Raw genomic sequence first — 23868 nt, 5'->3', positions numbered from 1 at the left:
CCTCTGAGAGCTCTGTTTCTTGAGAAAACTCTGGAAATTTGCGCCTCATCTGACCATGCTGCACTTAAATCTTAAGCCAAACAAATTGGAAACATGGAAGGAGGCACTACAACCTGTCTAGTATAGAGGTTACATTTTAAGAGATGGGAGGTTCGACTGCTCTTACCAACGAAAGTGTGTAAATGACTGAAGAATGTCAGGTTTTCAAGTCGCCAAGTCAGTCACCCAGAAGCTTGGTGAATCCCCCATCATCCAGAGAGCACACACACCAGAAACCAGCTGGTTTAGCCCTCTACTAACTTGAATGGGCTGAAGGCAGAAGATGATGGGAGTGGAGAGAAAAGATGGTAAGGACATGTTGTAAGTTATTAAACCCATAAATCTGCATATACATTTGTCCACTAATCCAACAAATGGTCCACCAGAGTTTCCAGTATATTTTTAACTTTGGTTTTACACAATTTATCAAGATGTTGTTTTTTTATTTCTCTTTTTTTATTGCAAGGTTACTTCACTTACAGCAAATGACACCATGTTGAAAAGAGAAACATCAAAGTTGCAGCACAAAATGTCACCAAAAGCATGGTGTTAAAGGGCCTTTTTGAAAATGAAGGTATTGCACTCTACCAAGTTACATACATGCCATTGTAATTACATGTTTCCATCTATCATAAAACTTGCAGTTCAGTTATGCATCAGATCTGGCCAAGTAGATGTAAAATGGCTCTTTGAGGTGAGCTGTGTTATAATGATTACTTTAGACCTCACAAAAATTTTTGTTTCCTCTTAAAATTATAATCTAACATTTTTGTGTCTCAAAAACTGGATAAAACATCTGTAGAAAGAAAGCTGTAAAAAGTTTTCAGTTGTGTTAAGAGCAGCAGCACTGCTCAATTTGAATGTCTGCTGGCTACAAATGGATTCAAACAATTACAGGTTTTCACAGCAAAAGACAAGTATCTAAACATCCAAAGAAAATGAGCTTCAGCTACTTTCTTGTTGTTCATCTGCATATTAGCCTAAGTACAGTATGCTGAAATCATTTATAGCTTTATGGACACAGAGGCTACTTTGCATATGGTAAAACAGTTAAAGCTTAGTAACTTCATCAGACATGATGATATACATGAAAGGTAAATCCAAAGTACCGTAGTTTGTGTAATGAGGCTAACTCACTGCAGCTACATTTACAGAATGTATTTAAATGCATAAGATTTTCTGTGTCATAATTTCTGTACTCTCACATTCCACATCATTGTAAAACAGACTACTGTTAAGGTATGAAATCTTTAAGCCAAATCCCCATTTTGGGGGCTGTAATTCTACATCTGCCCTCGGTTTATTCCATTGAAGTCCTGTCTGTATCAATTCCCACTGCATGTCTGTTGGCAGACTTATTCAGTAGCTGATTCTTGATGTTCTCTTGTTGTGTGTATAAAAAAGCCAAATCCGCACCGAGATGACAGAGGGTGTAATCGCTAGCTATGTGATTCAACAATACAACTCTTAGAAGCTATTCAAAGTGGGGCCTGTCCTTGACCCTTAAGGAGCTTGTAATGTGGGCTTTTTTCCCACTCTTTGTATTTACCGGCCGAAATGAGGAGGGGAGACAGGGGTGGAAGGGGGACCAACCACTGAGTGAGGGCTTTTGCCCCTCCATGCCAGCGGCAGTCACACTGGGGGAGCTATGCTCGTGCTCGCAAACACACACACACACAGAAATGCACACACGGGTCTCCTGGCGTGCACTTATTTCATAGGGAGGGAGAGGTGAAGGTTGGAGGGTGAGGCAGAAGGGGTGGAGTGGGGGGGACAAGGGGAGGGCACAGAGACAAGAGCCCCCCACCTTCAGTAACTCAGCAGGGGGTCAATCTTAAAGGCTGCTCTGTCTCTCCATGGGAGGATGGGGTGGGGTGGGGGGCAGGGAGGCTCAATCTGTGGAGGGCAGTGGTCCTGCTGGTCAGCACAGGGAGCTCCACGTTACCCAGTTATCCATGACAACCAGAGAGAGAGAGAGAGAGAGAGAGAGAGAACATGGAAAAGCTCAGCTGCGGTCAGAGAGCGCTCAGTTGGAGCAGAGTGTGAAGAACAAAGCACCCAGTGATTTTCATTTTTTCCCTCTTTGTCTGCTTTATATTGTCCACAGACGTGTCCCTCTTTTCTTTTCTGGAAATAAAGGAGCTTTGAATAAGAGACACAAACACAGACACACACATGCATGCACTGGTGTGGCTAATTGAATTATGTTTATACAGTAAGTCAAACGGTTTATTTTCACTGTGACCGAAAGTGCCCTCCAATGTGAAGACGGTTCATTAAAAAAACGTGAAAACAATTGTTCCTTCTTGAAAGGGACATGCCCAATGTGCCATAGAAAAGGGAATGGAGGACACAGTACTTTAAGGAAATGGCTCAGCAGACTTTAATCATTTGATGGTACAGCACTGCAACACAGAGGTCTATATGCTTGTATGCCCATGACTGGATAGAAACAGATCATTCATGTGTTCTCAATCAAAAGTGCGGAAAATGTTCATTTCACACGGATAGGTTCTGCTCATCCTAAATGAATAGGCTTAAGCTAATCCTCTGAGAGACTGCCCTCAAGAAATTAATCCAACACAAATGAGTGAAATGATACACACTCAAGAAATGGGGGACTATTTCCAGATGAAATATGTCAGACATTCCATTCCAGTGCCCAAATCCTGTGAAGAAATTTTATGGAAAGAATCGACCATTACAGAGTGACTACATGCCTTTGTTTCCTGCCTGCTCATTAATGCTATTCTTGCTTTAAATCTTTTTATATCCTATATGTCTCCAAACCAAATGCCACTTGATCCCTCATATGCTAAAACAAATGAACATTTCTGGCGACAACGTATATATCTGCTCATGACTAAAACAGTGCTGACTTAAAGTACTATTAATAAATTACAAGTGCCCACCCCAACTTAATTTCAGCTGACAGCTGCTGTTCACAAGGTCAAACTTAGACTTATTTAGATGGAAGTATGTGTCGCAAAATGCTCATCCCAACAAAACCCTCCATGCATTGTAGGGTAATTTTGTAACTTTCTGCTGACCTCAATCGGTTACCATGGAATTTCAACAGGCAGAACTCAGCTGTAAGTATACTTCCTTCCAACAGTTATATAAATTTTAGGTAAATTTCCATGATGTATCTGGCAGAGATTCCAATCAACAGTGCATTTCACTCTACTGTAAAACTGTGGTATTTTCGCTGACTGCCATTTGCAGCCTATTGTTTTGGAAATTCTGATTTGCTTGTGTCCAAATACAAAATGGTTACAGTACTTTCAGTCACAGCAGGCAGTGACCTGTATTTAGCCAAACTAGTAAAACCACACATGAGGACAGATTGCTATTAAATGTAGAGTAAACGTTTAACATAAAGATGCAAAACGGTGTCTTTACTACAGGGGCTTGACAGTGACATGTTGTGACACTGCTGGCTGCCTGTCCTCACAGCTGAGCAGTGTTTGAAACTATACATGCCTCAGCACCAGCTGACATAATCGTATCCTATTCAGCAATCCTCATTTTGTTTGTCCAATTTAGGATACTTATTGAACCTTTTAACTTTAGAGCCTCTTCCACATCCAACTTTAATCCAAATCCATATTTTCCCTCTGTCTCCTTCCTCTGTAGTCTCAGAGTCCCCGTTGTAGTTGTGCCGGTCGGCCACAGCTAGGCGCTGTTGCCTAACTCTCCCCCTCTACCTCCCCTCTCTCTCCGTCAGCCCAGCCTGCCTCTCTCCTGCCTCTCTGCCTCAGCCAACCCGGGCTGTGCCGAGCTGCTCCCTGCGGGATCAGAGCGCTCCCCCGCCGGGACCCTTCTCTCACATCCCCCTGCTGGGACGCGGCTACATTTCCAGCCAAGCACTGCCTGCCTTGGCTTTATTATGTGTGTCTGCGCCGCAGCCCCGCCAGCAGAGGCAGGCAGAGGAGGAGGAGGGAGACTGGTAGCCAGAGTCAGGACAAAGAAAAAGCAGGGAGACAGAGGCTAGCGAAGGGTTAGACTGTTAGAAATATTAGGCTGCTATTAATACCGCCGCTAAGGCATTGAGAAATATTAACAAAAAGAAAGCGTGGACCAAAGCAGTATTCCCCTCGGGGTGGAGATGCAGGGGGAGAGCGCAATGTCCATGCCACCAGACCACTACCACTATAGCCTAGTGTAGAATAGCGGGACGGAACACAGGAGGCTGGTCGGTTTGGGTCGGCGCAGCTTTTACGGAGGAAAAAGAAAAACAAAACAGACTGAAATAGTTTCGATAAACTAAATAAGCTCCGACGAAGACGCGAAGAGCGCCGGGGAAGCAGCCACGTTTCATTTTGAAAGCAATTTCCCAGAACATTCTCGGTCGCTTCACATCACCTGGACCATCACGTACCGCTGTGGCACCGCCACCTCGCATTCGGACGGTGCCGCTGTCACTTTTCCTCAATACCGCGCGGGACCTGCTCAGGTGTTTGGCGCGCGCGTGGTTGGCAGCTCGCGCCCCGGTCCGCTAGTGCTGGAAGAAGTCAGAGCGGCACGAGCGCCCTGCTGTACCGGAGAACGCGAGACGTGTGAAAAGACAAGAAACAAAAAAAAAAGAAAAAAAAAAAAAGAAAAGAGCGAAGCTATCAGCGTCGCGGCACGCCGCTGTAGCGAAGAAGAAGGGAATACCAGCGGGAAGTTGGTCCCGTTTATTCTACAGGTTGCGCGAGCCCTCGCGACTGCTGAGGAAGAAAAAGCATCAGAGGAGCCGAGTGTCGCCTCCAAGCCGCTTCAGTCCCGGTGTGTTTGGTTTGTTGTCGTTGGACTAACGGCCGGTTGAGACTGTAGCTGCCGCATTGCAACAGGCGAAGAAGCAGCAACCAAGTGGAGGAGGAGGAGGAGGAGGAGGAAAGATAACCCGGCTGTGTCCGCCTTATGGTTCGCTGAAAATACGGAACGGAACAAAAACAATTAAAGAATAAAAATTAAAAAAAAAAAAACCCCAACAAAAAACAGTTCGAAACCAGCGATGTCCAGACGAAAACAGGCCAAACCGCGCTCCGTTAAAGGTAAGAAACTGTTTATTTTGAACGTCATGTGAACGGACAAAACTCAGGAGTGGGTAAAGAAGCCAAAGCGACCAAAACCTTGACCAAGATTTCATTCCCAACTCTTGTGTCCATTAGCTAATTTAATTTTATCTCTCCCCAAAGGGTTGCAGGCACTCTGTGTATCGTTTTACAACAGAGGTAAATCACTGTTTCTTACCTTAACAATTGGTACGTTAGCTCACTCTAACTGAAGGGCTAATTGTTTGGAATTGGTCACGACAGCACTAAATTATTAACATGTAAAATAAAGGGCATAGTTTAATGTTACTGCCTACTACTGTTTCTAATGTTCATATCGTTGTCAGAAACAAGCTTTCAGAGAGCTGTGGCTTCATTTCTCCCTCCGCTGGTCCACTGGCTAATTGTTTTCAATTAGCTGCCACACTGTCAGAACGTGAAAGATGATACTCTGGTGTATCGTTTCTGACAGCGTGGGTTGTGCTCTTGGATCAACTTGTTGTAATTCACTTGGTCAATGGGCCCATGTAATCTGGATTATTCCTATGTTGTGATGGATTGCATCCCACTACTGCTTTGTTGTAGTAAATCTGACTGTTTGACCCCCAAATCAAAGCAGTTAGCCCCCACATTATGTTTTCATTCAGACCTGTGTTTCTTTTCACCCAACAACACTGATCAAAAGTGGGTTTATAAATCTTTTAATTTTCTCTCCTGGTGTTGAACATTTTCACACCAAAGGCAGACATCACTGGACATGAATGTATTTAATCTTAGATTTAATTAGCCCATTGACTTCTCTTTCTAATTCAAAAATATGTCATGCAAGGTTGGGCAAGCAAAGACCAGCTCTGGCATTACAGATTAATTTTCCTACATTAATAGCATAAACATTCTTGTGTTCAAAAGCAGCGTTATCATTTTATTTTATTTTAGGAAAAGGAAGCCTTAGTTTCCCCCCATTACCGTGAAATAGTATTCATTGCAGTGCATGGGTGAGTGGGCATCATGCATGAGGGCATGTGGTGGCCTTGGCCTCCATGTCTCCTTTATGGGACCCAGATGGGCAACGGGACAGGCTGACCATGTGGTTGCCACCCCCTCCCCCATTTCCTCCACCATATAGGCTTTCCCTCTCTTTGACTGTCTAGGAAGCGAGCTGATTTCTGACAGCGGTTCAGCTGGGTGTTTGATTAGCAGAGTGATTTTCTCCTCCAGGTTCCATATTTCAACCAGTTCCATCTGAGATCGGGTGGGATCCCTTTTGTTTCACGCGCACCACACGTGAAATACTCCAAGTGTGTGCTGATGTGTTTGCTAATGTCTCTATTACTGTGGGTTATATGAGCAGGGAAGCTGACAAGTTTACGAAGCAGTTGTTTTTCAGTCCAGTCCACAGCGGGTTACAGGCTAACAGGATGTCATAGGGAAGGAGACTGTTGGTGATGCGGCGGCCTGCACATTCCACAGCTTCCTAAGAAATCTACTGTAAAGCTGTTTTCACTTGATACATACATATTTATATTAAAATCTGACTCGACGTGAAAGGGCTGAATGGAGTTTCTAATCATTAACAATTCTTATGAACTCTCCCAAATTATAACTAGTTTTGGTATTTGTCTTACTTTATGTTAAACCTGGAGAAAGGATCAGGATGCATACATCTTATTTGTGGTGATGGGTTAGAATTGTGTCTACCTCCTAACAGGGTTTTTGATTAATTCATCTGCAGATTGTTTTCATGATTAATTGACTAATCATGTATTCCATAAAACTGTGAAAAAAAACAAACTATTATCACAGTATCTCAGAACCCCAAGTGATGTCTTCAAGTTGCTGCTCTGTGCAGTGACCTGTCCAAAATCCCAAGACTTTTCATCTTAAGAAACTGGATCCAGAAAATGCTTGACATTTTTGATTGAAAAATGAGTGAAATGAGTAATCAATTATGCAACTTATTTTCCTTCAGTCAACTAATTGATTAATCAACTAATTTTGTCAGCCCTAGTTAGAATCTGACTCATGATCATTGGAACACAATATGTTACCGCCACTCTTTCACGTTATAAAGAACTGCCATTAAAAGAGCCTAAAAAACACACTCAAATGTAAATTAAGAGTGTGTGATGTCGCCATAAAATAATATCACAATATTTCAAAGTGTTTCTGCTCCAACAATATTCTTGACAATATGTCAAAATGCTGAAAAATATTTTTGGTTTAGTACTCACGTTAGCTGTTGAGCTCTCCTCGCTCTCCTCATGCTCAACTGGGTGTTTGTGCTTGAGGTGGTGAAATGACGTTGTTGTATTGCCTCCTTTTGTCGCTACAGTCTGACATATTATAGTGATTTCTTGTACATCTGATCTTTTGTACCCAAACCACTGCTAGACTACTGAAGTCGCTCGCCTTTTTAGAACTGACTCCTCCACTGTGGAGCTGATGGCAGTTCACTTCCAGTCATGCTTGTTGTTGCTTTGTGGAATGGTTTGTTTTCATTATGCCAACAAGTCCAAATATTGACATGATCATGACATGAATCTTTAAAATTCATATCAAAATGCTATTATTATTATTATTATTATTAACATGAATGATATGCAGTATACCCTGACAATATTGATGCATGCACACATGTACAGTGTACAAATGACAGCATGTTTGTGCATTTGTTGATATTGCAGCTTAACTGATAATGTGCGTGATAGATCACCAAAACAGTCTAAATGGGTGGTACTGTGTGAAGATCTAGTTGATTCCCAGTTAATCAGTATGTGTAAGATGTGGTTGTTATTGCCCCCTGCTGTAGTGTTGTTGATGCGCAGTGCAGTCTGTCAGTGAACAAATCAGCGGCCGTGGATCAGTGAATGTGTCCACTGCTGCTCTGTCATTGTGCTGTCTGTGTGTGTGTGTTCGTGCTTATGCTTGTAAGATCTACATTCTTGTGTTTGTATGCATTATGGCCATGCACACTTGTGTGTGTGAATGTGTGTGTCACTAAGGCAGCCTGGTCTCAGCAGCCTGGATAACCAAAGCTTAGCTTTAGTCAGGCAGCCAAGCGAAGCAGAGCGAAGCAAAGCTGAGGTGGATGTCCACCACCTTGTGTGTGTGTGTGTGTGTTTGTGCGTGCACAGCAAAGGTAACACAGCTCTTGTAGTCTAGCCTGCATAAGCACCATGTGTTTTGTGTATGTGCACTCATGCATCTGTGTGTGTACATGCATGTTGCTATCTCCCCTCCACACCTTGCCCCCACTGACAGCTTGGCAAGACCTGACATTAGGGGAAGATGGAGAGGGGGGATGGAGGACAGAGAGAGAGAGAGAGAGAGATGGAGGAAAAAGAGGGGTTGAAGGGTAAAGGGGCAAGAGGAGGGGGCAGCACCGTGGCACACAGCAGGTGAGTGGGCAGGAGGGGGTACGATGGAGGCCGGGAAGAGGTGAACATCACCAGGGGATTATCTGTGTTTTCATGTTCTTCTGTCTTTCACCTGCTCACCCAACTCTGACTGGCTGCCTGACTGGCTGGCTTACGGCCTTACTGGCCAGCCAGGCATGCCAGAACAATAACAAAGTCCCACCTCATTCGCCTCCTGCTTTAGAATTGCATTGACTCAGAGTGGTGTGGTCTGAAAAGGATTGTTTTTTTAACTTCTGGAAATGAAATTTATAGCTGTTGGGTGATGCAGCGTCCTTTTTGTCACTTTACTTTGTCATAGTTTTCCAGACTGGGGAGATAATGGACAGGGTGTTACATTTGCCTCTGACCTTTACATTCATCATTTCAGATGAGTTTCTACTGATTTCACCTGATTTTAAACTCAAATTACTTGATATGTAATGCTACCAATAAATTCCAAGGGTTATATTCTGGGAAAGAGAGGTGTTTTTCACTTTTAATATTTGCAGAGTGTGACATTTAGGGCACGGATAGTACAAAAGCAACGTGAACAACTGACGCGTGAAAGTGACATTAACAACATTTTTGGCCTTATTTCTGTTTGTTTGGCATCATTAACAAAACATGTTTACAAGTTCTGTCATTGTGGCACGATTAATTAAATTTTGTGTTTGTTTTTTTTTCCTGATTGTGTACAATCTACAAAGGCTCTAGGTGCATCACTGTACAGCTGCTATTTGGATTCAACTTTTCATCAGTGCAACCTTATTTTAGAAATAGTATCAGTATTCAGTTCAGTATCACTACTGAATTATATTCTGTGAGGCCTTAGAAGTGTCCTACCTAAGCAATTGTACCAAACAGCAGTATTAGTCCCCGTATTATGGCACCTCTGTGTTTCGCCACTGACAGAATCACTTGACCAGTCTAGACTACAGTGATTAGGCCTTGTTCACAGTGGGGGGACTCGAATAATTGCGGTCTGTTAATTGAACACGGCCTAATGGTGCGATGATGGGCCATGAAACTAACTGATGGGGTGAAAGAGAAGGTGGCGTGTGCAGGAAGAAGAAATGAGAAAACGCGGCTTCTCTCTTATCAAAATATTATTTCAGTGGATTAATCCGTTTTTAATGTGTGTCTTTAGCGAGGCGAGGCAGCAGAAATCTCCTTCTCTGTCTGCTTCGGCGGCCTCGCTATCCAATCTCTCTCTCTCTCTCTCTCTCTCTCTCTCTCTTTCTCAGCTCTTAGCCCCTTGAGTCTCTCATGCATTATGTAGTGATGATTATTACTTAATTACACATTAATAAATCCGCTTCATTTGCAGGACATTAAATGGGAGTTGAGTGCAAATGACAGGGATATGGAGGAGTGCAGGGAAGATTGGAGAAGGGGGAGAAAGTGGGAGCACTTACTTTTTAGTATTTATTTGGTTTGTTTAGAGTGTTGTTTATAGTCAGCGGAGCCAAATGAGCCCTTTGGCTAAGAGAGAAAGAGAAGTAGAGTTTTGGTTTGCTGTCGAAGTGTGTTGAGCTTTTCTGGGCTAACGGCATCATTTTCACTCGATCTCCTTCTCCGTCTCTCACTCGCTCTCTTTTCCTGCTTTCACAATTTCTTCGGTTCCTCTGTCTTTCACCAGTTTGTGTCTGAATTTTCCTACTTATCCAGATTTTCAGTTGAATTAAGAACTTTTTGCCTGTGTTAAACTTGCTGAGTTTACTGAAATATGAGATGAGGAAAAGCTTCAAATTCACACTGGAGGGGTTGGCACCAGCTTATGTTTGGCGGTTACTGTTGATCTGATTGAAATAATGCACGAAACATTTCAGTAGTCTACTCCATCGTACTTTTTAACAGTGGTTTCGGGCTGTGTGATAATTCATGTAAGTATGTGAGTTAAATGTAATAAGAAATTCTGAGATAGTAATTATTCATTGCCTGGAGTTAAAGTTATTGTCAATTAACTACTCAAGAATTGAAATTAACAACCGCCAGTCCGCCAAATCTGGGTAAAAATTAATTGTGGAGGGAAATGTCATCAAGTTATGAGACAATTTAGTGGTTGCTGAATCTAACCATGATAGAATCTGCAAAGGCAAACTAAAATTGACCAGTGTAAACAGGAGCTCGTGTGTGCAAGGTGGTTTATCCAAGTGTTGTTTTGGTTCATATAAGAGCTTATGATCCTTGTATCATCCCAAAATCTGACGGCAGCATCAGTATGAGACATAGCATGGCGAGTTTAGTACCGTACAGTTAATCTTCTCTTTTTCACTCATCTGTTTCTTCTTGCTCTCGCTGCCTCTCTCTCCCCATCTGGCTTTACCATTAGCGTAGTTTAATGTCACCCTTTGGCAGAGCACAGAGACTTTCATGGGACGACTGGCTCTTATAAAACTCAGAGACCTACACATGTGGCTTGGATTACTTGAAGACAACAGTGTTTTTTTTTTTTTGCAGGAACATCTGAGTGTATGAGGGTAGGAAGGTTCTGTCAATGCTATTTTGCTCTTCCCGGTGGCAAAAATTTGACAGCTTGTCTTCTTTTTTGTTTGTGCAGCTACAAATAGTGTTAATGCATCCCACTATTAATGTGCCACATTGAGTAACTCCTGTATAAAAGCCTGTATTGGCTTTGCGTTAAAGCTTGCTGAACCATTAAATGGCTTTCTGAGAGCTCTGTTCAAGATTCCATTGACTCCTCAGCAGGGGGGTGGATTTGAGGTTGTGGTAGTTGTTTTTTTAATGGGACAAAACAAGCTAATGTGATTGGTGGAGCCCAGCAGTGCCATGCATTGAATGTAGTTGGACTCATGTTTACCTCCGCTCAGTTAGAACCAAATGACCACACAATCGAAGGCTCAGAGTAGAACAGAACTGAGTGGAGTAGGTCATTTTCATGGCAGGCAGTACAGACAGGCACAGGTGTACATGATAACATCAACCAGGGCTGAATCCCATTTCAGTGATTTTTGTTTCAGGGTCCTCCCATTGTGCATGCCCGCACACTTGAATAGAATGGAGCCGTCATTAGTATTATCATTTACACCTGTATTTGCCTGCGGTCAAAAAGGAAGAAGAGCACAGTCAAACTTATACTTTTTGACTGAAAGTCTCAGACATAAAACCTCACTGGAGGTTTTCACTGGAGCATATTTTGTTGGCCTGACAACCCAAAGGGAACGTTCTTATGTTCATAAAGTGACCAGAAAAATAGAAATGTGTGTGTTTTAATTAAACCATATGTAACAGTCTTCTACTATGTATTTATTTATTTTATATTTATAGTTGTCACCTTCTCTCAAGGTGTTTCCAATACTTTTTGTCCTCATCTGTACAATAAGGAATAAGGATAAAACACCACTTCTACCTGCAGATTCAAACGTTACCATTGAGTTGAATCAACACCTTCCTGACAGCGTCAACAATATTTAACAGTATGTGTCTGACAGATGTAGCATGTGTTACAGGGTGTTGCAGAGTATACTGTATGTCTTGTGTTCTTTCTCACGTTGGTCATCTGACTGCATTGCATCGATGGGAAGCCAATGTGATTGGGGATAAGTGCTGTATCAGTTAATGGTTTGACTCATTAAGTACCATTCTGTCATCAGGTTGAGCAGTGAAATTTTTGTTTTGTCAAAAATAACAGATGGTGGAAGGTCATATCATCTGGTAGGCTTGGTTAGGTTTTTATTGTATGGAGTGTGTGTGATTCTGTCTGTGTGTGAACTCATCTGTGTGTCCAAAAAGGGTGAAGTCCCACAGTGAGGTGTGCGTATGCCAGTGACAACTCCTTATCAGTGCCCAGCCTGGTATGGTTGTGCATGTACATGTGTGTGTGAGAAAGTGTGTAAGTACAGGGCGTCATGGGCCAGGACTGTGCCATTGTAGCGGCTTAGCTATCCCTGTTTATCAGCTGCAAACTCACTGGACCTTAACACACCCACCCCTCTTGAGACACACACACACACACACACAGTGTAGCTGAGATCTGTGTATGGCCATGCCCTCAGCTTTTAAGAAGAGAAAGATGATGCTGGTGTGACTATACATGTGCACACACATGCACACACACTTAGTCAGTCCAGACTTTGCTTGCCAGGTTTGCCTCCCCCCACCATGAGATAGTCTCAGAGGACGTTGGCCCCTCTAAGTTTCCTACAAGGCTGCTTGTGTATGCATGTGTGAGTGTGTAAGCATCTCTTACTGAGGGATTATGCTTATTTCTTTGTTCAGCACAGACTGCTGGTCTGCAGTGTGTTTGTCTGTATAGTTTGGGGTTTGGCTAGGTCTTTTATCCTGTGGTGTCTGTAGTCGCACTGGATGCCTAACTATTGTAGCAACTAAGATTCATTTTGTTAATAATAATGACTTAATCATTTATTTAGTCTTCCATGTAAAATCTGATAATGCTCCTCACAAGTTACCATAGCACAGAGTGATATAATAAAATTACCAATGGGATGAGCCACAGTCCATGAGGAGGTCATTTACAAGAGAAAGCAAGCAAGTCTTTGTTTTATTGAGAGTGTAACTAGCAATTGTTGATATTTTTACTTAATAAATGAATTAAATAACAGTTATGGAGTAAATGTTTTTGGCTAACCTGAACCTTTTTTTTATTGATTATTTTATAATAGTTCTACATACAAAATGCTTTAAAAATACACTGGCTGATTTTTCGAGGTTGTTCTTAACTCTTTGGAGATGCAAGGATCTCACTGATATGTGGATAAGGCCAGTAGGCATCCAGTATCTGTGACGACGCATATCTGAATCCGGATCAGGTGCAGTGCGGTAGGCTAGTGGAACTGATATGGGAACTTGCCTCCTTCATTACCCTCATTCACCCCTTATCTATCCTCTTCCCTCCCTCCCTCTCCTGCAGCCTCATCATTCCACCCCATCACCGTTTCCTCCCCTCTACTTTACCCCCCCTTCCCTCTAATAATCCCTCCCCCTTCCTCCTTCTTCCTCTTCTGTACATTAAACATTAGTGGTGGGGGCAATTAGCAGTTCCCCTCTGCACACCTGGCTGATACATAATATATTTATTGGGCTACCCTGCCTCCCTCTTTCTGACATACTCTCTCTCTCTCTCTCACACACACACACACACAACTGCTGTTGATGAAAGGGAGACATTTGGGAACTCTTCTTGTGTGCCTATTGAACTTCATGCCCCCCTGGTCTGACCTGGCATAACGTCCAGGTCACAAGAGCTGGGTCAGACCAAAAGTCACTGGTTTTCAGATAAAAAAGACACTTCTCATTTCTTTCTTCCAGGAATCCAGTCACTTTTTCCTCCCGCTACCAACTTTATCTGGCAAAGGAAATACATTACAAAGAGCTTCTTTTTTTTTCTGTGTTCCGACATGATAAGACTGTGTTTGCAATTCTACCACTTTTTAAATGGACACCCTACCACAAACTGTTCTGTCTGAACACCACAAACAGCCAAGGCCTCATCTTTTCTGATTCATCCAGTCAGTATGTCTGCACACACACATACACACACACATACACACACACACACACCATGGACCCAGACTAATGTGCATTGTCCTCAGAGCGTGGAGTCTTCAACAGAACAAGCTGCTTGTGTTGTGTTCCTTTTTTATTGGACACTCTGCCGAGTCTTTGTAGTGCGCCCTGCTATAGACCTACCAATGCTTCTTTTTAGTGCTGGACTCTTCAGTTGGTTTTTCTAACTCCTTTCCATTCACCTCCCAGTCAAAAGGCAAGGATGCCCTGCTGTGAAACATACAATGGAGTGAGAGAGAACAGGAGAAAGTGAGAGAGCACAAGAGCGCCAGTCTGTGTGTCTCTGTGTGTGTGTGAGAGAGAGAGAGTCCCAATGCTGACTGAGAGAGAGAGAGAGAGAGAAGAAATGGTGTCAGAGAAAACAAATAGTTGAGCATTTATCATCGCTCCAGATTATGTTCATCTTCACTGACAGGTTCTTTCCAAGTGATCATTTTAATTTCATTTTGGTCAAGAGGAAACGTTTAGAAGATTCAGTCTAATGTTTTTATTCACTTAGCTGCTTTAAATATTTGACATAAATTTGGTTCAAATTTTAATAGCAGTTTTAATAGCAGATGGTGACTTTAAGCCCTCTAGATGATTATTGTTATATTTTTAGGTATTTGTCAGCTCTTGAAAGAGCCAAAATGGATTAAATTGCTAACATATACTGATCAGCTACAACTTTAACACCGCATTCCGATGCCAGTGACCACAAAATACCCCCAGAGGTCCTGTGTCCCTTCCCCTGACAGGCCAGAGCTGTTTTGCTTGCACAAAGAAGACCTAAAAATGTTAAGCAGGTGGCTTTAATGTTGTGGCTGATGGTTGTAAATTTCCACATACCGTGTTCAGTGTTCCTTGGATGAAATATATTCAGTATGCATTGAACTAAAGAGTAATGTCTGTACAAGCAGTACAAGAAGAAGAGGCAGCTCTTGTCAGCACCGCACTGTTTCCATATTCTCAAGATAAATCAGTTTTAGGGTTGGCTAGCTGAAATCAGAAAGCAGGAAAGCAAACAGCTGAAGAAGATTGGGTGGTGTCTTATCCTGTATGTCTGGTTCCTAATAAAAGCTTAAGGCTCAAGACAGAACAAAACACAGAGACAGTGTCAGAGGAGAAGTGGTAGAGCAGAAAGAGACTTGCATAGTGAGTTTGGTGAGAAGGTGTGTGTGGTTTTTGAATTGCAGACAATCTGTCTGCCTTAGACTCAAAGTTGATAAGCAGTCTGGAGCCCAGCACACCCAGTCTCCTCTCCTCTGCTCTGTTCAGCTTTGCTTTTTTCTTTTTCTGACCCTTAAAAGCTAATTTGTACATTTGTAAAAGTAATCAAATAACTAGCTGAGATGATTACTATCAGCAAGAGAATATCTGCAAATACATTTCTTTTTTACTCGACATTGGCATGCTGATCCAATGGGTTTTCTTTACCAAAGTGCATCAGTGGCATTTTATGTTTGATATGTGTACATGGCACTTAAGTGTAAATGCATATTGCCTGTAGCATTAACTTTTAATGAACTTTGGTACTTTGGATATCTGTCCCTGTGTGCAAACATTCAATTCAATTCATTCATTTATATAGTGCCAAATCACAACAAAAGTTATCTCATGACACTTTCCCATTATAGCAGGTCTAGACCAAACTCTTGGGGGAGGGACAATATTGGAACAATAAAAAACAACATTAATAATAGTAATAATGATAGTAAACTGAAACCGGAAGATGATTCCATAGAAAAGGAGCTTGATGACTAAAGGCTCTCGTTCCTGTCCTACTTTTGGTGACTCTAGGACCCACAAACATGAAGAGATTTTAGATATTGACAGTTGAGTGTGGCTTAACAGTTAATCAAAATAATTGAAAGTACAATATGGCCAAGCACAACATTCACATCACAGATGCTACATTTTTTTCTTGTAGTAAAGGTAACGTGTCACACCAAAGCATTATAAATGAATACAAATCATACTCTCCAGACTTAAGGGAACGCGCTTGCATGATACAGAACCAGCAAAAATGTACTCTACTGCAATCACAATATCTGTCTAAACAAGTAGCCTACAGTGTGTTTTTGCAAGTCATTTAGCCCTAATTTAGAGCTTGGCTGCCATGTTGTCTGTGACTGAGTCACTCCTACGTTTCAAGCCTTGATCTTTTTTCTTTAGAAATCTGCTTCAAAGATCCACAGGAGACTCAGTCATTCACAAAGAAGGATGGGCCGAGTTTCACCACTTCATCAAACACGTGGTTGTATAAAGGAGATCACTACATGAGCGTAGGAACACAGAACAACTCGGTAAAACTTTCGAAAACGACTGCATTCTGTTTTTATTGTTGTTTTACAAAATGTCCCAACTTTATTGGAAACGGGGTTGTATTTTGAACAATGAAAACTACATTTTGTGTGTAGGATGAAGATGCTTGATTACGGGTCTACTCAAACAAACAAGCAGCCAGCCACGCTCCAAGCGCACACGCGCTTTGTGTATATTTTTCCTGTTAGTCCCAGAAGGAGCGTGACGAGCAAGTTAATCTATCCGCCAGCGATGCGGCATGTCACAAAGCTGTTTGTTTCCCTTTTCCTCTCTGTCTCACTGTCTCTCTCTCCTTCTGTCTCCTCCTATAAAGCCTAATCAAGTTTGTATCAAGCTAAATAATGCCTTAGCGTGAAATTGGTGTCTTCAGTCAAAAAGCACTCCCCAGCCTGTACTACAAGAGAAGGCAATTATGTACCCCTCCCTACCCCTCCACCCTCCAGCCCGCACTGCTCATGTACTCTGTGTGTGTGTGTGTGTGTGTGTGTGTGTGTGTGTGTGTGTGAATATGCATGCACTATAACTGCTATACCCCATAATTTGCCTCAGCTGTTCTTGAGAACATTTGAATCTGTGTTCATATTGGTGCTCAGTCTTTTAATGGTGAACTTAATGCCTTTATTTGACTTGTGCGTGCGTGCGCGTGTGTGTCCCAGTCTGTAATGGTGAGTGGAGGCTGTTCGGGGAACTTCTAGTTCAGTTATTTCTGGAGCTTTCCCCAGAGTCGAGGTACTCCAGAGAAATGCTTTCCCTCTCCTCCTGCCCTTTCTTCCTCTCTCTGTCCTACTCCTTATATCTCTCCTTGCTGCCCTCCTTCACCTCTCATTTTTCTCCTGACTGCTGCTTTCCTCCTCGCCTTTCTCTCGCCTTTCCTCTCCTCCTCTCACTTTATTTTCCTTCCTACATCTTACTTCACGCTGTTTATACTGTATCTTTCCCTTTCCTCCTCACTCCTTTTCCTTTCCTCTCTCCATCTCCTCTGCTATCGATTCCTCTTCCCGCCACACTCTCCCTGACAGACAGAAAAACAAATGTCAGATCATAGAGGCTCTTTAATCTCAAGCTGTGTTGTTTGGCTCTGAACATAAACTCTGTGCTTCTTTGAGTGTGTAAAAAAACAAGTGTTTTGATTTCTGTATGTTGGCTAAGGTGAGTTTGTTGTGTGTTAATAAGCAGCTCTTAGTCTGAAATGCTTGTGTATGTCTCTTGTTTTTGTATACAGATTACTTTGTCTATATGTGCTTAATAGAGCCACTAGAAATGTAAAAATAACACTCCATAGTTCAAAATAAGCAAGGAATCATTGTTTATGCCTGATTTTATTTATATTGTTTTATGCCTTCATGTCTTTTCACTCTTTAACTTTTTAATATAAGCCTTTTTAGCTTCATGATTCATGTGAGAAAACAAGTGTGTTTATGTTATATGTTGTTGGTGGTGAGATTGCTTAGCAACTCAGTTGGACAGAACAGCATGGCTTAAAACCACAATGACTTCATGTAACCCCAGAAAATAAAGAGAAGGTGTGAGGATAAAAATTTTGTGTTTAGGATGAAGATGCTTGATTACGGGTCCACTCAAACAAACAAGCAGCCAGCCACGCTCCAAGCGGGAAGAGTTACGGGAAGAAGAAGAATAGCAAAAAACTATGACGACAGAATCAGATAGCAGAAGCAGTTTGGATCAAAAGAGAGGGAGAGAAACAGAAAAAAATGATAAGTGAGAGGAGTGAGAAAGATAGAGAGGGTGATGAAGCTTGTCCGCCAGGCTTTGTGTGGTTGTTGTTCTGTCTCTCTGCCATCCATCTAAGCCCTCTGCTACCTCTGTCCCTTTACACACTCACAAACAAAAGCATGCACACACACACACACAAGCTCACATGCTGACTCTGTCCCAAACCCCAGACTAGCCTGGTGTTTCTGGCCAGTGGCTCAGTGCTTGGGATGTGTGTCTGCGTGCATGTTTATGTATTTTAAGGCTGTTTTGTTCAGAATGCAGGCAGGCAGAGAGAGCGGTTTTACTGCTGATAAAAGTATTTGGTTAATCAGCTTCTGTCCCCGTCCCCTGACTAGAAGTGCTTGCTTATGTGTGTGTATGTGAGCTTGACACAGGCCATTGAAGTTAGGGGGGCTCCTGGGAGCAGGGCTGGGGATGGAGATTGGCATCAGCTCTCGGCCAGTAGCGTCACAAAGTCGCTCCTGAGGGACAGGGAGGGCAGCCAATGAGAATGTCCCTTTAGAGCTACAGGGAGAAAGAAAACAGGGTGGGGAGGGGAGGTAGGGGCTATGAAGTGAGTTGGAGAGGGGAAATAAGTGGGGAGGGAGGGAGACAGAAAGGGAGGAGGGAGGATGAAAAAAGGAGATGAGAAGGAGAGACAGACAGATAAAGAGAGATAGAGAGTCAGATGACAATTACCCTCTTGACTTCTGTCCAGCACTAGTTGTCAATCAGCCTGCTCCTCTGGGACAAGAAACAGTGTATCATTGGCTACACTGACCCACATCCCGCCTCTCTGGGCCGCCTGGCCAATGCTTGATTGGCCACAGTGACCCGTTCGTCAAAGAGATGTGGGAACACCAGAGCCTTGGGTTGTCTTGGGAATAAATGGCCCTGATACTGCGTGTGCATGCATGTGTTGTTTAGGAGGAAAAAAGACAAAGGGTTTTCGTATTGAGGCTATGAGTGCTTTCATGGGACAAAAGAGAAGGCAAGACAAAGATAGAAGGAGAGTGAGAGGAGAGACGGAGATGAAAAAGAAACTGAAAACGGGTGATGGAGAAATGTGGATGTTAGAGGAAAATGTGAAGAGTGAGCAGTGGTCAGCAGAGAAGCACTTGGAGGGGAACCGTGAACAAAGGTGACAGAATATGGGTAACCAACAGAAGAGAAAGTGAAGGAGAGAGGGAAAAGACATTGTAAATGTAGGAGGAAAAGATAGAGCTAGAGAGATAGGTTTATTGTTGCAATTCTTTGTAGTGTTAATGAGTTTGTGTTCATGTGTGTGATTTCCATCAACTTGGACTTAAGATTTTCCTAGTCGAGTAGTAGCTGTGGAGCCATTAGTCAACTAGTCGTCACATGTTTATGAGAGTAATTTCACTATTTAAATATAATATAATATAATTCGAGGCTGAGAAAGAACGTTAACAGTGTGCTACATTACAGAGAAATACCAAACTTTAACAGCAAACACTGCAACAGTTAATGAATCTGAATGTATCAGAACAACCAGGAAAACGACTCAACATTTTGTTGTGTTGTTTATTTCTGTACTCCCCGTTGTCAAAATGGCCTTCATCGGTCTCCTGTGTTTGGTCATGGACCATGTTAACGGGAGGCTGCTGAGCCTGGTTCTCCTGCCGGCTCATCCAGCTCAGGTTCTGTTGTCCTGCCAAGCAATCCGTGCTGGGTCCCCTGCCCCGAGCCTGAAAACATCCTCCAGGGCCTCCTGCGAGCTCCCAGTCTGGGCAGAGTCTGCTACAGTACAGCTACTGTTAGCTGTATGGTTAACTGAGCTAACTTGTGAACAGAATTTCTGTTAGCAGCAGACTTCCATGTTAAGAGAAGAGGTCCATGTTGCGACCCCCACCCTGACACTGTCGCCCCAGCCGTAATGACAAAGCACAGATCCAGAATGGCCTTTGAAGGTTTTTTTTTTTGTGATTAACTGACCAATGAAAATATTTTCATCTTCTCATTAACTTAAAAGTTGGCCCGTTAGTTGAGATTGTGCAGAGAGCCCAGCGTTTATATTTGTACCTGTACCTGTTGAGGCAGCAGAATTATTTGAATTATATTCAGATAAAAGGGAAATAGGCATAATGATTCTGCATGTATTTTTGTGTTAAAAGCAGCTAAGATAGGTGATGTAGAAAAGTGACTCATTGATAGGGCATAGTTGTGTTGTTGATGTGGTACTTGTGGAGGCTTTGATGCATACCAGGGCAGGTTGCTTGAAATGCAGATTCTGACAGATATTAACAACTTTACCTCTGGATTTACCTGGATATGCACTGGCTGTGATATGTTGTGAAATGCTTGTGTTTTTATGGTTGGGGAAGCACTGCAAGTAGGCTCAGCAGCACCCTCTCCTCTGTTCTGTTTTCTAAATCCACATTGGAAAATGGGGTAGTGAGTGGGGGACAGCAAATGAGTGGTCAAAAACTGATGGCTAAGTACAAAGCAGACTAACTAGATATACCTGTCTGGTAAAGGGAGAGCAGGCTAATGGGCTACGAAAAGCCTTGTCAAGTGTAGGTGCAATTTTAAAGAATCACACAAAGGGTAGACCTATTACTACACTGCCAACAATATAGACTAAGTTACAGGGTTAGCAGGTGAATGCTAGTTTAATCTCCTCCCAGTCAAACAAGCCCGTTGGCATCTGTTAAGTTGAAACAGTAACAACTCTGATCAAATATCGATACACAGCCTTCCATTACGTGTTTTTTTCCCTGCTGAAAACAAATCGTTTTTAAAATGTTTATACTAAATCCCCACTATTAGGGCGTAGTCCTCCCGATGACAACTGAGTGTGATGACAACATCATGATGCAGGGACATAACTTTGTTTTGCTTCTTCTGCTGCACTCCTCCCCTCTGCTCTGATGCACTCTAAAACTTAAATTGGAGCATGCCAAAACAGCCTTAGCTCACTGTTGTGTGTGAGGCATTGTCTGCCAGCTTTAGCATAGCTAACCTGCTTTCCATTATGAATACTTTATTTTCGTACAACAAACTTCGTCTTCAAAGCTTTAAATTTTTCATTGTCGATGTAGGTGTAACAGAAACAGGTCACACCCTCTTTTCCGCACAGAATTAATGTGTGTTGTGGGGGATTGGGTTGGTTGTAGATACAGCAGTGACTGTATCACCCATCAAGTCCACTTTACTTCACTGCCATTTTACTAATTGCTCTGTAGTCACCGATTAATTTATTAATTTTTGAATTCTTTTTTTTTCTTTTTTCTTTTTAATATACTGTACGAACTTGGAAAAGCTTGACAGTTAGTAGAACAGTGTTTTTATTGCTGTATAAAAAAAAGGTAATTAACTCTTAAACCCATGTGTAAATATTTGCAGTGCATTGCTAAAATTGGAGAATACATATGGAGCACACATATCATTCATGTGATGGCTATGGGTGTAAAAGGACTTCATGCATTCTGCAAGCACTTGTAGTTGACTCTGCCATTAACTTAAGCCAGTACAGACTCTGCCTTAATCACATTAAAAAATCATATTTTAATGGGTTTGGCTTTGTGCTTACAAGAAGTATCTTTTAAGAAAACAAGTACCACAGCTACACCGTGCCCTCATTATTCATCATTACATGTTATTTATTTTTATGTGGGATTTTAAAAATGATCTCCCAGGAGAGAGATGCGGTTTTGTGTCAAATGTACTGACCTCTGACCAGTCTTCATTTTTGCAAAATATTTAAAAATTCTCATGACATATTTCTTTGCAGTTTTAAGGTTAAAGATCTAATTTCCAATTTCTTGTGTTTTTTGCATGGAGACTGCATGCACAGATTCTTATGTTTGGAAAATTCTGCAGAACAGATTCTCACATTTGGACCAGCTTCACACATTATTGTGTGTGTGTATGTGTGTGTGTGATGAACTGAAGCAAGCCATTACAGTCCTTATAGGTAGCTTTGTGTTGAAAGTTATTTATTGTTACTGGTTTCATGTTACCATTTTTGTTTTTTTTTGGTTTGTTTTTTGTGCTTGCTTCAACTTCACACAGATGAGGATGAACCTGTTCATGTTCATAGTTTATAATTTTGAACTAAGGCCACAGCTTCAAAAACTAAGTTGTTCATGAATTTACATAAACATGACTCTGCTACTTCCTGCAGCATTACATACATGGCGAACCAACCTCTATAAATGGCAAAAAGCTGTAACACCTGTTACATAATAATAATAATAACAATAATGATAATTGGCCTTTGTCTTTAACATGTGCATGTGCGGACCTCTTTAGCCAATCTATGGATATTACCTAGGCTGCCAAATAAACACAAATCCATGTTTATATTCATGCTGTTAGTGTGCATTTATGAGGGGTACTTCAAAACCTTGGTGAAGAACACAGACTCAAAGTACGCTCCACTTCAAAGTATACCCCACTTCCAGGGAAATCACTGTGCTGTTCTCATTAACAGAAACTACATTTGGTGTATTTGCCAAAACATACAGCTAACCTTTGATAGACGAAGGAGTCTCAGTGGTTAATAAAAGCAACAGCAAAATAAGGCTTAATTGTTATGTGTATAGACGCTCCAAGCATTCCCAGTAGCATCCTGTTTGCTTTGTGTCATGCACACTCACATATATATCATGCTCCGGGGTTTTTGTTTGTGCTGACTTGGTGCAGTGTGTATGGGTTGTTGTTGAGGCAGATTGTTTGATCTCTAGGCCCCTGCAGTCTCAATAATCATTGACTTACTTACAGGTATGCTACAGTGTGTGTGTGTGTGTATGTGTATATGTAGGTATATGTGCCTGTATGTGCTTGAATTTGCATCCTTGTATGTATGTATGTCTGTAGCCCTAGGCCTGATATCACAAGGAATTAATATCAGTTATTTGTCCCATATACACCTGTTCTTTTCCCTCTGATTAGGGATGTGCCGATATGAGCATCGATATTGACTGCTATCAGCCTATTGTGGGAGAAAAGGATGACATTCACAGCAGTGGCTGCTGTTTGCCTGTTGTGTCACATCAGTCTTACGATGGCACATTAATGAGTTACTGACTCATGACATGACCGCCATCCGTTTGTAAAGCTGCAGTGTGTAAGTGCTGATTAAATTCTTCTCATTGAGTAGGAAGTCGGCTAAAAAGGCTTTTGAAGCTGTTACTTTTAAAAATAAAGAAATATGATGATTATATTAAAGATTGCTTCACGAATATGTATGATCAAATTGGTGCTCTTTCCGAGGTAGGGAAGGCTGAATGACATCAAAACAGTTCATTCTCATTTTTTTATAATGAACATTTCTTTGTTTCCCTGGCTCATAATGGGGAATAAACAACAACAAAAACAAAATAAACAACAGCAACAGCAAAAAACCCATTGGTATCAGCATCAGCTATCGCCCAAATTGAATTGATATCAGAATTTCACATTTTGTACATCCCCGTCACTTACTAAGTCGATGTACATTTGGGTGTACGGAAAAAATAGGTCTGTCAAAGAGTAGTAACGTCAGTCAAAAATTAATGATATTGGTTTTGGATTTTTGGATAATTGCCCATGACTAATGCTACATGTTAAAGCCTAAAAGCTCATTCCGATTCTGCTTCTGCTGGTTGAACAAGTGGAGAACAGTGTCAGTGTTTTCTGTTGGAGCACAGTAAGCCTTATTTGTGGGTAGATATACATTACTTCTAAAGTCTCTTCATGTCCACACAGGTGTTTTAATTTATTCTGGCTGAGGGGGCCCCTGCTCGGGATGGCATCATCTTACATATATGAATAAGCATGAGAAAATGGAAATGAAACAAACATAACAAAACAAAAACCTG

General features: G+C 41.9%; 1 protein-coding gene across 1 annotated transcript in view; it reads left to right on the top strand.

The window, feature by feature from the left end:
* The first annotated feature begins 3789 nt into the window (after positions 1-3789).
* The window catches only part of znf423 (zinc finger protein 423), a 140862-nt gene continuing 120783 nt past the window's right edge, over positions 3790-23868 (top strand). The window contains exon 1 of the mRNA XM_046393248.1: positions 3790-5078. Coding sequence (XP_046249204.1) covers positions 5039-5078 — 40 coding nt within the window. The 5' untranslated portion in view covers positions 3790-5038. The remainder of the gene's footprint in view (positions 5079-23868) is intronic.

The sequence above is a fragment of the Scatophagus argus genome, chromosome 7, assembly GCF_020382885.2.
Source record: "Scatophagus argus isolate fScaArg1 chromosome 7, fScaArg1.pri, whole genome shotgun sequence".
Classification (NCBI taxonomy): domain Eukaryota; kingdom Metazoa; phylum Chordata; class Actinopteri; family Scatophagidae; genus Scatophagus; species Scatophagus argus.
This window is presented reverse-complemented; position numbering and strand designations above follow the sequence as displayed.